This window comes from Falco biarmicus, chromosome 7 (assembly GCF_023638135.1).
Source record: "Falco biarmicus isolate bFalBia1 chromosome 7, bFalBia1.pri, whole genome shotgun sequence".
Lineage (NCBI taxonomy): Eukaryota > Metazoa > Chordata > Aves > Falconiformes > Falconidae > Falco > Falco biarmicus.
The window spans coordinates 50,051,531-50,068,769 of NC_079294.1; the positions used below are offsets into that span (position 1 = coordinate 50,051,531).

General features: G+C 38.3%; 1 protein-coding gene across 4 annotated transcripts in view; it reads left to right on the forward strand.

The window, feature by feature from the left end:
• SCAPER (S-phase cyclin A associated protein in the ER) overlaps nucleotides 1-17,239 on the forward strand; it is a 165,956-nt gene that overhangs the window by 115,995 nt on the left and 32,722 nt on the right. For all 4 annotated transcript variants that reach the window (XM_056345106.1, XM_056345109.1, XM_056345107.1 and 1 more), the window contains exons 25-27: nucleotides 2,402-2,525; nucleotides 10,946-11,175; nucleotides 15,059-15,214. In XM_056345106.1, the coding sequence (XP_056201081.1) occupies nucleotides 2,402-2,525; nucleotides 10,946-11,175; nucleotides 15,059-15,214 (510 nt within the window). The remainder of the gene's footprint in view (nucleotides 1-2,401; nucleotides 2,526-10,945; nucleotides 11,176-15,058; nucleotides 15,215-17,239) is intronic.

The following is a 17,239-nucleotide window of genomic DNA, read 5'->3' on the forward strand; positions in this document are numbered from 1 at the left end:
TCAAATTCATTATTTGAGTCTCTGAAAACGCAAGTACTTTTTCTGACAGGAGATTCAGCTGGGAAATAAAAAAGCATGATGCATTATTACAGTGAAATTTGTTCTATATATAAAGTGGGAAGTTTCTGTGTTTTCAAATGTAAAATAAATGAATCTCTTAGGAATGAGGAATCCCATATATCAAAACACATTATTGCAGTGAATTAACTAAATCACCTCAGAAACTCTGAAATGCTGTCAAAATTATGCATTAAACTAACAAATTTGTGTTTGACGTTTTGGGTAAATTATAATGTTTATAATTAAATAGAATTAATCTTTATTTCGGAATAGCTGATAAAATGACAGATGCTGATTTAAAGCATCTTCTTCTCAAGTGAAAATAGAAACTACTATTACAGTTTCATCTCTCCCCCCCCCGCCCCCCCCCCGTAAACACACGCACACAGGGGAGTAATCTTGCATGAAAAGTAAAAGCAGGTTCCTCATGAAAAGTTTTTGCAGCATTACTGAGGAAAGTGAAATAAATACCTTTAGTCAGGGTAAGAAAAGGGAATCCTGTTGCAAGGCAGGTTTTAAAAAACACACATGAAGCATGTCACATGAATTTTGTATAGGTATTGTCCTTGTAGGGTAAAAATTAGGTGAAATAGGTGAAAATTAACCTGTCTTTGATCAATAAATGATGATTTAATACTGTTTTAATATCATATGAACTGCAAATTGAAATGGATTTAATTAGGCAGTAGAGTAAAATTCATTACCAGTACAGTAAAATTAATATGACTGGTAATATGGTGATACTCAGAATGTTATTATGTTCTTACAGATCAAACCAAGCAAGGTAGCGCTTCTTCATAAAATTCAGAATTACTTCTCCAGCTGAAGAAAAGACATCCAGAAATGCAAATGAAAAAAAATTTTACTCTTGAATTTTCTGGCCTCAGAGCATTTCCAGCTTTTCTTGGCTTGAGAAGTACCATATATGTGTATAAGATGTTTCCATTTCAACTCTGGGGAGCCGTGCTAAGTAATCAGATGCCACAGGAATGAATACAGCAATCAGTAAAGCAGCCTTCCTTATTATGTAAATAACTTTGTTGTTTAAAAAAATATTCTAGGAGAAAAATAAAGCGTAAAACTCAACTCTCTCTTTGTGTTGAATTAGTCTGCAGCTTGTATATTAAATACCAGCTTTGATGATTTCTGGATGATAACTTATTGTTTGTTGCAGTCCCACTTTTCTTTGACCTTTTGACAGTGCTCACGATTTATTTTCTTCTGTGGAGCTTATTTGAACTTAGTCACATTTTTTCATGTTAAAAAAATAACAACAACAAAGTAAGAGTTCTTTCCCTTTTGGTTTACTTCAGACAAACAATTTGAAGATCCAGCCATCTTTATTATTGTGTATGTTTTCGATATGTTTGTGTTGTGTGTCTGTGTGCATATTTGTATAGTTAACAGTGATAGCTTTTGTAGTAGGCAAAGTTCAAGAAATGAATTTTGTGTTGATTCTGAAATAGTATTATCTGTACTCAGATTTATCTTCTCTGTGAGTATATTCTGTAGGACTGGTCCCAGCTTCCCTGCAAGTTCTGTTTTGAGAAGAACACTTCAATTGGAGCAGATAGAAATGACTGCACGTGATGCAAAGAATGGTTGGGCATGTTTTGTACATCTGGAGCTTTCGCTGACTTGTCGTGCTTACGACTTTCTGTTCTTACCATTGCAAACGTGTTACCTCCTCATGCCAGCCGTAGGTTGTAGGTCAGTTGATGCCATTGTAGTTTCATACCAGCGCTTAAAGGCTCTGTACAGCAGTGGTTCACAGGATGTCAGGAGAAGTTTCTGGATAGGAATTTCACCTGCTCAGTTTTGCTGGCTTGGTGCAAGCTACTCAGTTCTCTCCGTTCCCTGTGTTAGTAGTTCACAGGCGCTACACAACAGCCTCCCTCTAGAGCTGGTCCTGGTGCACTGTGAATTGCTGTTAATGACTTCATACAGGGGGTGTTTTTTCTTGAAGGTTGCGCTAGGAAAGGAACCTCATACCCAAATTACTTGTGTGATAAAGCTGTAAGCCACAAGAAAATAATATTACATATCCAGATTATGAAATTAACTGATACTCTGTGTAAGTTGTGTTACACGTTTAGAATATGAAGGAGTCCAGTAGCCATACAGTGCATGACTTAAATAAGTATGGCTTCACTGTTTTGGAAGTTATTAATTATTTAGCTGATTTCATGTAAATTTTTAGGTCTGTTTGGAATCCCAAATTTGAGAAGATGGATGTGAGTTGCTGAAGGTTTGGTGATGTGCTTCCATTTAGTTGCTTTTAATTTACTGAAGAAAAAAATAAAATTCTTCCTTTTCTTTTTCTTTCCTTCTGATTTTTTAGGTCACTCTGCAATACATTAAATGTGTACAGCCTCACCTGCAGTAATTGCACAGAAAACTGCACCTATGTTCTTTTTAGTAATAGGATCACATTTCTAATGGACCTGTTGATACACCAGTTTACGGTATGTAAAATACCTTTTTATAATTCAAAAAATTTTACATGCGTCATAAACATTAATTAGAGTATTTAGAGTATAAGAACACCAGGAGATACATGTGAATAAAGCCTCCAAATAATAAGATTCTTTTATTGTATGTATTTGTTAACTGTATCTGCTGTACTTCTATACAAAGGGATATTCTTGCTTCTGCTAATAAACTCTGCAAAAGCATACGTACCAGGAACTTTAGTGAGTGGACAGTGTTCTGTCTTTAATTCTTTCTGAGGTCCTCTTCTTTAATTTACCCTATAGTAATACTTAAAATATAGAATATTATGAGTTATCCATGTGTGTTTGATTCTTACGTGTGTCAGGATCAGGAGTATGTCAGGTCGATACGTTAGTGTGGTTTGATTTGCTGAAGTGGTTCAGTAGCAGGACTTTCTAACTCTGAAAGTTTTAATTTTCCAATGTTTCATTTAATTTGAAATGTCATTAAATATTTTATTTGAAAACTCATTTTTAATTCATAGTGACCTGCTCATCATAAGATATTTAGTCTTGGTTTTCTACTTATAAATTGTGTGTATGTATTTTCATGAGCCAAGCAGTTTGTTAATTGAAAAGTTATGTACATACTTTAAATAATTTAAATGACACTGTTAGAATCAACAAGCCATAGGACTGTTGATGAACACTTTAAAAAGATGGTCCGAAGGTCCTTGACACAAAGAAAACCCCAGTGCAACCTGTGCATTCTCCTCTAAGTAGCTGCCAGCTCATTGTTTTTCACCAAATCTTTCCAAGAGGATTCCAGGTATTAGATCCACCGCGCTCAGTGAAAGGTGTGTTTCTGTGCTGGGCCGGCCAGATCAGGGGTGCGCGCTCGTTACACAAGAGGCGAAATCCTTCAGCACTTCACAAGTGACAGGATTCATTCTGATGCCAGACACCTTCCCTTTTCTGGGAGTAGCACCGTGCAAATGACCTACGCTTCTGAAGAAATACAGAGGGTACATCTTAGGAGATGTTGGCCACCTAGAGAGCAGAGATACTGCACAAGAAAATACACTACACGTAGAGCCAGTTTCAGTCCCTTGCCAAACACTACCCTTGAATTGCAGCAAAACTGTAATTAAAGCTTAGTGTTCCCCGTGATGCACAGTGGACTTTTTTTTTTCCCCTATGCATAAAGCTTCTTATGTTCTCTTCAGACAAAATTGGCCCTTGCACCAGCATATCTTCATAGTTCCGTGAAGTACATATTTAAGTATAAAAAAATAAATGGTGGTGCGTTTCTGACCCTGATTTTTCTCTCTTGAAAATATAATAAACCAGATCAAGTCTGAATTTTTCTTTTTCACAAAAAAAAATTTGGACAAATGGAGAACACTTTTTTTTTTAATGGATCCAGCTCTAAATACCAAAATATTAAAAGACACCCTTCCGAACAATTTACGTGCCTCCAGTATTCCTAGTTTGATGAGCTTGGATGATGTTGCCTTTGCCTGTAATGTGTGTATTTCCACTTATTGTTGGAAAAAAAGCCCGAGGTAATACCCAAAAGTAATAAATGAGAATGTATATTTGTAAGGTTTTAACAAATTGTTAACAAGTATGCCAATATTTGCTGAATACAAACAGAAAGAATTCAGTTTTGAGAAACCTTTAAATATATCCTTGAATACAGCTAGTATGAACATTACTTCCAACCAATTTAATGTGGTTTTAGTTTTGGTTTTATTCATCGGTAGAATGCAATGTCAGCTTCAGTGTTGCTAAAATGCAGAGCTATATATTTTTAAAGAATAAAATTTAAACAAGTCACTTCTCATTGATGATAAAATACTTACTTTTCTTTATTCATGTGTAACATTTTCCTCCTCAAAATATTACTTAAGGAATTATAAAAAAAGCAAAACTATTTTTTCTCTGACGAAAGCTGGGATACCAACGGGAAATGGTAGAATAACAAACGGACTGTATTTCTTACCATTTTGTGACATCCAGCTACCCAGGTTCGTTGTTAGAAGTGTCCTGTTTAGACCTCCTTTTATCTAATACCTAAACAGACTGGTAGAAAACCTTCTGTAGGCTACTTGCCATTTTACCTTTCTTAGCCTCCTTGGCTCAGGTGACACAAAGTCGATGGCTGTTGAGGTCAGCAGTAGTGTGTTTCCTGATTTCAGTGGTTAATGGATCAAACCTTCCCAACTACATCCATGCAGGTCTTGTGCTCGAGCTGTAACTTCATTTATCTACAGACTGAGCTCTCTGCTCTTCTTTGTCTACTGTACCCGGAAGACAGTTGCAAAATAATGAGAACTTTTTTGATTGTATATTTTGGAAGGTTTCACACTGAGAGAAGTATACGTGAAGCTGAGCTGTGAGTGTGTAAGGATAGTTTTGGGTTTGTTTTTTTTTTAGACAGCCGTCATACACTGTTCCGTGAAGATAACTGGAAAAAACGTAGATATAAACTGTAAATATCTGTGCCTGCATTTGTAAATAATTTTTCGTTTAGTAAACAGATTGGGGGTTGGGAGTGTTTCTTGGATATCTGTCCTTTCATGATTTCACAATGAGAATGACAGTTTGGTTTTGAACTATACGTTCTCGGATAGATGAAAGTGACATTTCAAAAAGCTTTTGAGAATAACAAGCTGGACAAGACCACCTTGTCCAGTAAAACTCCTTAGAAGATTTTGTTCATTTATTCAGATCTTTTCCATCATAGCATACCTGCTGTTACCAGTTAAAGCACAGTGCAAATCAATACTCATTGTGAATTAGACACTGAGACATTTCTGCTGTGCACTTCATAGAGTCGTGGAATTCTGTTCATGTGCGTTCCTGCTAGTACCCTGCACATGCAATAAAATCTTTAGACTCTTAAGATTAATTGCAAAAGGCTAGAATCAGATTATTTTTATTACTCCTTTAGGTAGCTACATAACACAGCACCAAGGCCTTTTCTGCTCCTCTTCCCGCCCCAGCAGCCAGCAGGCAGGGGGTGCACAGGGGGCCGGGAGGGGACACTGACCCCAGCTGGCCCAAGGGCTGTGCCACACTGTACGATGACGATGTCGATGTCGTGGTCGTGCTCAGCAGTAATACGAGGGGGAGGTTGGTGGGGGGCCGCTGCTGAGGGACTGGCTGGGCATTGGTCGGGTGGTGGCGAGCAAACTGTCTGGGGTTTTATTTCTCTCTCCCTGTTATTTGGCTTTTCCTTACGTCATCATCATTATTATTGTTATCATATTTCATTTATTAAATTGTTCTTAAACCACGAGTTTTCTCACTTTTACCCTTCCAGTTCTCTCCCCCAGTTCCACCACGGGGGGAGTGAGCTAGTGGCTGCTGGATGGTGCTTAGTTGCTGGCTGGGGTTAAACCACAACCAAATTACTGGAAGTTTTTTTAAGGCAATCTTTGAGTGTGTAACATCTGAACACCCTAAAGTAGATCATTAGTGAACATAAAAACATGTGAAGTTACATTCTGTCTCCCCAGCGTTGTGCTGTTGTGGCACTGACAGTACTTCCAGCCCCTAATAACGAGACTGTGGAGAGTTTCTACCTTCTCGGTCACTAAGAGATCTAAAGCTCTCCCTCTGGTTTCAGTTCTCGTTGAAGACCTGAGGACCAGCACCCAGAAGTATCAAGGCTGGCAAGGAAGTACCTCAGATGTCAGCTCTGTGCATCAGATCATTTCTAAGGCAATTTGGTCAGTGTTGACAGTGTAAAAAAAAAAAAAAAAAAGCACAGAAACTTCATGTATTTTTCTTTCTTTTTAATAATGTAACTTTTAAAAGACCAAAAACTTCTGTTTTGTTTATTTACTCCGGTAGGCAGCCAGTATGTTAATCCTGTAGTAAATCTTAAAGATAGGGCTGTGGTAAGAAAAGTCATGACATATTGAAGTGTTCAGCAGTGGAGAGTTTAAACCTTTCTGCACCATCTTAAGCCTATAGACTGCCTGGGCCATTTCCATTTCTTTAGCTGCCACGTAGCAACTCTGACATCCTATAGATAATATTTTGAAAATACATATTTTTTTAGAGTGTTTTTGAGGCAAGCCAAATGACTTACACATGCAAAAAGCACAAAACTGCCACTGTGGGTGGGAGAAGAATACAGCGTAAGTGACCAAATGAACAGCAGTTGGGTGCTTCGATGGGTCTGAAGACTTTCCATTCGGGTTTAGCAGCTCTGTATTTAAAACTCTTCATGGCTGTGAAGGATTATGCTTTTTCCAAGACAAAAATATAAATGAGTTTTCAGTGACAGCTCTAAGTAGCCAACTGTAAATTGTTTGTTGGGAAGTTTTTTTGTTAGCACTGAGAAAAAATGTGCTGTGATATGCAGAGGTACTTCTGGTGACATGAGCCAGAGTGGAGTAGCGTTTGCAGCTATATTAAATGTGTGCCTAAGTGCTTTACTGGATTGGGGCCATATTGTTCAGCATCTTGCAGGATTAAGTCCTGGGTGGTGGGCAGAGCTGAAGAGCTTATGGCAGCTCCGCACAAGCAAGGGAATCCCTGCACAAGGAATTCTCTGCTGAATGGCTTAACAGTGTATGGAGACTGTCACAGAGTTGAAAATCTGGTCATCAGAGCGTTTGGTTCAAGAAGTGATTTAAAGAAGCAGGAGTCTTGATTAGGCCCAGCATTGGCAGTCATCATAAATGCTAAAATAACATTGAGATGTTGGATGTATCAAATGATTGAACAATAGTTACATTTTCGTGGATTTTTCTTTGTGATTTAAATACATTTTATACCAATTACTTGACAAATCACTCTAAGTGTGTAATCATACCTATAGATTTGTGTCAGTTAAACTGTGAAACCAATGAAACCTCAGAAATAAAAATGTGGAATGTTTTAATGTTTATTCATCCAAAGCCCATATTCAGCAAACAGTTTCTCTGAATACCATTAACTCCATGTGTAATCAACACAATGAAAGCAGAGCTTGAAAGCTTTCGTAATTACACTATTAAATCTTAAGATTTCTGACCCCCTTGCCTGATATACTAATCAACAAGCAAAGAAAGACATCACTTTTGGAAGCACTCCAATTAATTCTGAACATAAATCTCAACACATTTTCACACTATCCCATTAATTACTTCTTTGGTAAAAGAGCTGATCTTTTGTCACTCATTTGAGTTTGTATAAGCGGACAGTATTAAAGGTAGGAATTAAGTTCAAACTTACCCATTTTCTGTAAAACAGATTTCTTTCTGTCTCCTCTTTCCCATACACTGTATAATAGCCACATTTGTTCTCACTTTATATTAATACACACACACACTTCCCCAAAAAATTGTATGTGAAAAATCAGCTCTGCAATAAGTGATTGTATTAAGAGTGCCAGATCTATTTATTATACAGATTAGGAAGAGCAGTTTTATATTAAAACACGAACTTGTGTAGCTAAGGGCTATATACTTAGAAAATACAGTTGTCATATGTACATTCAACTAGAAGACAAAAATAAACATTTATTTATAGTACCATCCATTACAGCAAATGGAAGGCTCTACTGCAAAATATTAATAAATCTTTTAGGAAATAAGTAATATATAATTTTTTTATATTAGGTGAAGAAGCAGTGAGTAACATTTGTTAGGAATTTTTAAAACTTGGCATTCCTAGTACAAAGTCACCACATTTAAGTCAATTTATACATTGCAAAGCTTAATCCATCTGTTTCAGTAGGCAATTAGAACCGTTAGGCGTGAATTATTTTAGTCAACAGAAGTTACTGGAGCAACATAATGAGCAACATAATACTATTTTTCCTATTGAACTTGAATAAGCAGCTGAAGACTTCTCACTTGCTCACTTGGCTCATCACCAGAAACAGACTATTACAATGAGTTTTAAGTACCAAGACAAGGCTCAGAGCTGATGAATAATACAGAAATGTGCATGTTGTTCTTTGTTACCAAGTGTTACCAAATCCCTCCTGATACCTGTGCAGAGAGGAACGGTTTTCTGTGACCTCACTCGCGCATACCGAGTGTAAATGATTTTAACCTGGAATGAAAATAAAATTTCAGCCAATATTGATCACTAATTACAGTGCTGAAAGCCTCAAGCCATCTCATAAAAGTGCCTGGGCAGAGGTGTGCTGCTCCGTGGGGTCTGGCAGCGTTAAGCGCAGGGACGTGCTGGGAGCCCCGTGCCCTGACCCCCTGTGCTGCCAGCAGAGCTGCAGGGCAGCCGCCCACGCCTCGCCTACGGCGTGATCCTAAGAGGGCAGGATGTCAGCTGGTTTAAGTTGTCTTGGACTTCAGAAATGAAAAAATAAAATAAAAAGATACAAAGAAATGACAAGCTCCATGACGATTTCCTTCCAGATGTGTATCCTGCATGTAGATCTGTCTTCAGATTTACATTTGTACATCTCAACTTCAGAGCCTTTCGTAGGAGTGGGCTCTAGTTTAATGATGTAGGAAAATCATATTCGTCTCCTCTGAGGCCTGGTCAGAGAGAACTGCATGTTGTGCTTCTGACATGATTGACAGGTGGCTGACATCTGATGGACAAGTGCAGTGGTTGTCAGGTGATGTTTTATATTGTGATGTTCAGGCCTTTTTTATTCATGGGACTTTTTCCTGCTGTTCTTAATCATTAAAATATAAAGATATCCGTAAAAGTGCTCAGGCTTTCTCTGTGCCTCATGTGAGACTGGTGGGTAGAAGGAATTTCCCATTGGCATCTTTTAGAACCGTATTATTTATGTCATCCTTTACAATGTTCCGTATGTCAGGTTGTGCCCTAGGATTCACACAGTTTTTCTGTCTTCTCAGATAGCGCCTGTAGTTGTTTCGGGATTTGTTTGTTTTGGGTTTTTTTGCGGGGAGGGGATTGGATTCTTCTCATCAGATTTGGTCAGGACAGTTTTGTAGGTTTTTTGATAAGTCTCCTTCTCTGTCAGAAATTTCTACTTTGAACAGTTGGCTTTCAATTTTTACAAAATTGGGACTCTTCATATTTGTCGACTTTGGAAGACTTAGCAGTTCTCTTCCTTTGTGAAAAAAAGCTGGCTGAGAGGACTGTGACTCAAAGACCTGGAGCCTTGCCTTAAGGGTCATCTTGCCAGGGAGGAGCACTTTGCTCTTTGAAATACTTGGTTATTCCGGGTTAGCTTCAGTAGTAAACCACCTGGCTGAGAAGTTCTGACACCTGCTAGGGAAAGGGAATTCTCTGGCAGGTTTTTTCAGGTGCGAAGGGGAACCACTGTAATTCACCTACCTTGACTCAGGGAAGGTTTCCCTCTACGCTGGCATAAACCAGCCCTGCGTTACCTTCTGCCTGCACCTCAGCAGGTGCCGTAAGTGCTTCTGAGTTCAGTTCTGCAGAAGCTCAGCAGCACAACTGGGTATCTCCTCATAGACTGGAAAAGTTTTGTGTTCCCCAGCATCTTCACCGTTGTTACCAGCTGGCATCTGTGGCCTTGCTGCGGGTTGTCTAAACCTGCTGCGCAGGTGCTTCAATGTGCTGTTTTCTAAAGGGTAAACTAGTGTCCTTCCAGATACAGGTTTGGGTTTTTTTCTTAGTTGCGGTTTGAGTTGCATCACAATCTATCTTGGGTTTTTTGGTAAAAAAAATCTGTAATTTTTCTAACATCAAAATTCCTCATAAAGTTCTTTAGAAGGACACTTACATCAGGCTATTTCTGTAATTTTTTGTTTGTTTTTTTGCTATGAAAGAGAAAGTCCATCAGGGATTAGATCTCATTGCAAAGATCGTTCCTGTTGCCTGCAAAGCATATTGCCTTTTTCTGTGAAGAGCCACAGTTGTACCTGCTGTGACACAAGAAATTTTGCCTTTCAAAATACTCACTTTTGTAATCGTCTTTGTTGAGGACTCAAACTGTTGAGTAGCCTTCTGATGGTACATCGTGTTTTTTTCAAAAGTCAGGTAGGGGATTGCTATACAGCAGTAAATTTCTTGCACAGAAAATAGCTATTTTTCTTCTGTATTACTGAAAGCTTTGTGTATCCTAGACATTTAATATGCCTTCGTGGTAATGCAGCGTAGTAGTCAAAAGGAACCCTCTCAGTAGTTTGTTTATTCACAGTCAAATTTAAAGGAAAAGAAAAGCTTTTTTGCTAGTGACTCATCAAAAATCCTGTGTGTGCTTAAGAGCACAATCATACTGATGAAATACTCTGCTGCTGTAAGGCTTCCTTTGATTCTTGTACACTAAACACTGTTTTGACTTGATACATTCTGTTTCAGCCTGTATTATCTGCCTAAGGGGTGTAGACTTCTTCTTGTACCCAAAATGCTTTCATGTCCATGTGTGTGCTATAATATATTGCTTTTTTTTATGTACTCTTATGCAGCTTTCTAATTGTTTCTCTACAAACTTTTATTCTTTTTACTGAATTCTAATTGTTCTTTCTTTTTTTCTCTTTATTTAGGTTAGTGTTCCAGATGACCATAATGCTATTTCAGGCAGAAGTGCAAATAAGCAGATATTTGAAGGTTTAACAACAGGACTTCTGAGGATAACTGCTGTGATTTTCAGATGTCTAATCTCGAGCTTCCCAGATGGAAACAACCACCCTACTGCACTGAAGTTATTACAGGAAGTGAAAAGTAAACCCTCACAAGTGGAAGCCTTCAACAGCAGAGTCCAAGACCTAATCAGGTTAAATAATTAAAAAAAAAACACCACAAACTTCTCTAAACCTTCTTTACTACAGAGAAAGAAAATTACAGTAATTTAAGAAAGGAACAAACTACTCTGACTCGTAACTTAGTAAGAGTAGGTTGTGTGTGTGATCAAGACACCTATTGAAATGCTATATTCTCAAACAAAGATGTTCTTCAAAAAACTGCACACACAGAAATACAGAAAACCAGGAGTCTTAATTTTAGGCTTGGTTTTCTGTGCCCTTTCTGTGCGTTTCATCTCCTGATTACCTAGGAGTCAGTTTCCATATTTATATTATTTTCTCTCAGTTCTCCATGTCAACAATGTGTGTGCCTATTGCCCATGTGGTCCTGCATACCATACATGTATTCATAGAAGCTTGCCGTAGAATATATACTGCTGACTTAAAGATTACCCAGTAATTCCTATAATTGGATTTCAGCCTTTATAATGCAGCTGTATTGTAACAGCAATTTTCTTTTCTAAGTATATTTCTTGAGCAAAATGTCAGTTAAAATAACTCAGTGAATTCTAACAAGTCGACTAAAAGAGAATACTTTTCTCATTCTTACTTGAAGCATTCTAATTCTTTGGTAGAAATACTTGAAGCTGAATACATTAATATATATAATTAGTGTCTATATAATATATACATAAAACTAATACATATCCAACAATACACCAGACTTGCTAGAGCTGTGCAGTTTCACTAGTCATCAGTAGTCATCAGTACTGATGACAGCCCTCTGAAGAAGTGAAATTCTGATTATATGCTACTGCAAATGTGTCACGGTGAGCATCTTCAGACTTTTCCAAGTCTGGTCTGATGTTGACGGATACAAAAAAGACAGCTGGAGGAGGAAAGCAAAACAGATAGTTGTCATAGATACCAGTGACCTCTAAAAGTTTATTGTTCTCATGTAACCCGCCTTCTCCCCAAACAGGTTTTGATAGAGTGTGAAATTTCAGGATGTTGTATTCTCCTCGTTTATGAATGGGAGGGTGGGAGGTCTGCTTATTGATATTTGTGCTGGACAGACATCTGACACTGACTGGGCCAAGCACAGGCATACCCTTAAGATAAGAAGATACATGAGAATCCAGCTAGGTCCCTCACCTCGGGCACTTTAGGGGATCTGGTTATAAATGGAGAATGAAAGGCACAATGACAAGGTAATAGCGCAATTAGGAAAAAAAGAGAGAGGGCATTTTAAACTAGTCAAAAACAGACAAATTCTGTTATTAATGAGAATCTTTCACCTCCTGGTCGTTGTATCGTATGTCCTTGGGGAGTTGATTAAATGAGAATTTTAGGAAGATGGGGAAGAAAGAGGAAAGTTGATTTTTTTTTTTTTTCTCTCCATTTGGGGCTACTAGACCTGATGCATAAACAACAATTATCTCCACACTGGGTATGAAAGGGGAGCCCGGTTATTTGAACTCTGCCACCATGGGTAAAAAGACTGGGAGATGGAGGTGATAGATAAGAGAGCTTTGACATTCCACTTGTCTGCATGCTCAGTTCTTGAGCGAAGGGAGTGCTTCATGCATCTTCTCATTGTCTCCAGATGCCATTAAGGAATAGTCCCAGCAGACTGAAAACTCTCATCCATTTCTTCTCTGCCAAAAGAGCCGCCACTTTGTGTCCAGGTGTGGGTGTAAAGGAATAGGGACAATGAATACGTTTTGCAGGTGTCAGTCAGACTGTAAAGATGTTCTTAGGCAAAAAGGAAGAGAATATTGATGAGAATAGTTGTACCTTTTTGTGAGTAATCACCTGTCAGTATTAGCTGTATTTTATTTAGTTCTTCGTCTCCCCCCCCCTCTTTCACAGAGAGATTTCTAGCACTTAGCATTTCTCTGTGACTGTGATGTATCTAATACCCAGCTCTGTTCCTGGAGTTATTCTGCTAATACAGGAGGGCTTGCTTATCACCTGTATGATCAGGTAGATTGCTTAGATCAAAATCTGCAAGAAACCTAACGCTGGTAACCTTTCATGTTGCTAAATAGGACAGACGAGCTTACCTGAGCAGCGAGTGTGCGATTAGTAACCTCGGTGTGTCTTAAAGTGTGTTTAACTGCTACACTTCAGCAGCTTTAAAAATTAATACTGCAGTTAGACTTCTTGCTTTATATCCACTGTGGTTTTATTCTTACTTTCGTTGCTTCCAAAAGCTTTGTGTCAGCAGAGTAAACTTTGGCAGAAAGTCTAGCTCCAAGCACTGAGGAGAGACCAGCCTTTGAGCAACAACACTGTCTGAGAAGTGGAGAGGTTTTCTTCCCTAATCTTAGAAATCTCTGCTTTTTCAAAGTCAGACTGTAAGACATGCGAGGGAATAGTTATTTTTAATAACGATTTGTACAGCTCCTGTGACAAGCATTATCTGATCAGTATAATTTATTTACTGGAATCAATATTATTTAATAATGTTCTGTACTTAGTCAAGTCAGGATGGTCGACATTATGGAAAGATACTGTCAATGGTGTTCCCATCTCAAGGGGGCTCTAAGGGGCAATCACTAACAAATGGTCTTGACAAGCAAGTAGACAGAACAGCTGGTAGGACTGAGTAATATTAATAACAGGATGGTTTAGTGTAGGCTGTTGGTGTAAAAACAGTGAATTGGTTGATGGTGTCTGAAAGCAAGTGGTTCCCTGTGTCTGTTAAGTCAGGTAGAGGCACAGGCTGTATAACAGCAGCTGTTCTGATTTTGACAAGAAGTTTCTCTCACTTAGTAAGAGTGAAGGAAAATACAAAGAAAATTACAGGGCAAAGAGGAGGAGGTGATTGCAGCAGATTTTTTGCCTCCACAAAGGAAGTTATCTCACATAAGTCAGCAGAACGAACAGTTGAGATGGAGTAAAGTCTGAGAAGCTGAATGTTTGTGGTAAAAAAAGGAAAGTGTGTGAAGTTAGGTGATATCAGTAAGGTGACATGGGAAAAAATATGTCTGTGTGCACAGGTTAAGTAGAGTTGGTGATGATCAAAGTATGAGAGAACCTGGTGTGGACAGAGAGTTCTTGGTACAAGGATGAACAGCAAATTTTTTGGCCTAAGTTTCCAAGCCATTAGAAATTCAAAAAAGAAACTTAAGCATGAGTGATCTGATGATCAGCAATCATGATCTCATCTACTCTGATAATAAAAAGGAAAGAGGAGTTTCCAGTTTAAAAATTAAAAAAAAAGTCACTAGCATGGTTTTCTGTGTTTAGTTTTAGTTCAGCTGCTGAGGTTTTTTGATCCTGACCCCTCCGTACTGATGGTAGAAGGTCGTTACCTGCATGTTCTGTATAGTCTCTTAACTGTTGCATATATTGAAAAATGGAAAAAAAATAACCAAAAACTGGGCAGTAGTTGTTATGATACATGTATTGCAATAAAACCTTGTGTGGGTAACATCATTGTCTTCTTGAATTAGTGTGTTCTACAAAGTTGTCTCTCCATGCTAAAAGGAAATTGTGCTGTTGTAAAGCTATCAGGATTATTATAAATCATTTAACCATGACAAAATTCCATTGTCATTCTAGGAGGATGATAAAATAAACATTTACACTCATCTTTCTTGTACAGTATAATACAGATTATCCTACAACAGACAGATCTCTTAACAGAAACTACTGATAGTTACAGAGAGCCAAATCTGAAGTCACCATAATTTGAATTGTTCTATTGAAAGAACAATTTCTTGTTCAATTGTTCTTTCAATAACAGAAAGAACAGAAATTGTTCTTTTCAGTTTCAGAAAGAGTGTTGAAGTAATCACAACCTGCGTTTTGTATGGTTTGATAGTGGAGAAGCAGAAATTGCTTTTGCAAAGTTACCAAAACTGGCATGGAACTATTTTTTTAATACAATTTTTCCTCTGTTTCTAGTTACGTGGTGAACATAGGATTGATAGACAAGCTGTGTTGCGGTTTCCTCTCCATTCAAGGCCCTGTTGATGAGAATCCCAAAATAGCAACTTTTCTACAAAATGCCACAGCAGTGCTGCATGGAATATGTCGACTCTGTTTTGCTGTTAATGGGAGGTAGGTGCGCTTGGCCTGTCATCTTGAATGCGTTCATCAGGCAGCAGCCATTGTAACTGCCCCAGCGCTGCGTTCGTGGAAACGAGCATTCTGATGAGGCTGTTCCACAGGACTGGTCTTAGTCACACAATAATAACCGGAAAAGAAACAGTGCAGGAAATGCACTCTGCTCACCCTTTCACCATTGAACTGTAATTAGTTACCTGCACTGAGTCTTGATTCTTTTAAGTCATTTGTCAGAATTGCAAACTTTATCTCCTTTGCTCATCATTACAGAGAGGGTTTTGTCACTGGTAATTTGAAGTGTCCAGTCCTAAGGACTTCAAGAGGTATTTTATTATCGGCTGAAATCAACTCTTTAATTGATTTGTCTCTACAGCAGCCTAATTCAGCTCCTGTTCTTCAAAATACTGCTGTCAGTATGGGAATTATATTTCCTATGAAGGAAGGTATTACTGTATTTGTCAGGGAATTTTCTAATGCAAAATGTTTGTTATTGTAACCTAATCAAGGCTGTGGGGAGTGAGCATGAGGGATGTGGCTGCTAGCAAATCTGGACTTCTGTCATCTTCAGCGTAGGGCAGCCTGGCACTGTGAGAGTCAGAATTTCAGAGCCCTGGCATGCATGTACTGGAACCCTTAGACTGTTACGTATTTCAGGAAAAGACGAGGCTGACAGAAGTTTACAATGAATTCCTGAAGGATACAATGATGCTATGGTTGAAAAACTAGAGTTAATAAAATATGCAGCAAGAAACAAAGCTGTAGGTAAGAGCTGTTGCTGGTAACCTGGGGATACAGGCACATGGAAAAAGAACTGAAAGAAATATGAGCCCAAAGAGACCATCCCAACTTACTGAAATTTCCCTTTCTGAAAGCTGCCAACTTGGCATTTTACATTCCAGGACAGTGCTGCCAAAAGTCAAATGCTTACTTAAAAAAAAAAAGAAATTAAAATCACCCTTCTCTTAGAGGAGAGGAATAGTGGTTCTAGCTACAAAAGTGAGTAATGTAATATTTGCAATTTCTGAAGCAGACGCATGCCTCACCCAAATAGTAGCAATCTTTGAACCCCAAATTATACAGCAGTGCTTCCTTCAAGAACATCTGTCCTTTGTAGCAGAATAATAATTTTGGAGGGGTTGAGTGTTTTTCTTCACAGTTGCATGACGTATCTGATCTTACTACCTGCATGTAACAGCAATGCTTGGGATTTTATCCAGGTGTGCTGATTGTGCTCGATTTCCAGGTTGGATTGTTCATTTGAGCGTGAAAAGAAATGAGGGAAATGAACTTGGAGATTTCAAAACTGTTGTCTTTCACTTTTAGATCAAAAGCTTTGGTGTAAATGATTAGAAGGGCAGTTTAAATTAAATATCTTTCATCACCTGAGCCCACTCTCATTTAAGAAGTGAATGCAAAGTGTAATTCTGTCGTGTTATAGAAGTCCATAGTATTCAAGGTGATTTAAATGGAAAAAGGTATTGCCAAACACAGATGAAGGTGGCAGAAACAGAGCTCAAATGTACCGAATTCCTGTGTCACAATACAGTAATACATGTTGTGTGTTACATGATCTGCAGCACAAAAGGCAGCCTCTCTTTGTGAGAAATACAGGTACCTCTTTCATTCGTGGTAAATGGTAGTGGGAGGCAGCGCAGTCTGTTCAGTCAGAATCCAGCATTTCTCATTCTCCAGCTCGGTTGATACGTGGTTGAGCACCAAACAAACATGCTGTACTATGCTCCTCTGTACACCGGAGTAGCTAACCACTCTGATCATAAAACTTTTGAAGTTGTTACTGAGAGGAAAAATGTCTAGTAAGTAGTACCAACACTCCGATGCTGCATCATGAAAAGAAGGTTTGCCAAAACAATGTCAGCCTTTCACCATTGTTGCAAGAGCAATTGTGAATTGTTCTTTTGATATATCCTCCTCTATAGAATGTTTCCAGTTTGGGAACTTACCTTTATGCTCCTCAGTTGTCATCGTGGGGGGCACAAAATGAATTCGTTTTTTTCTGTT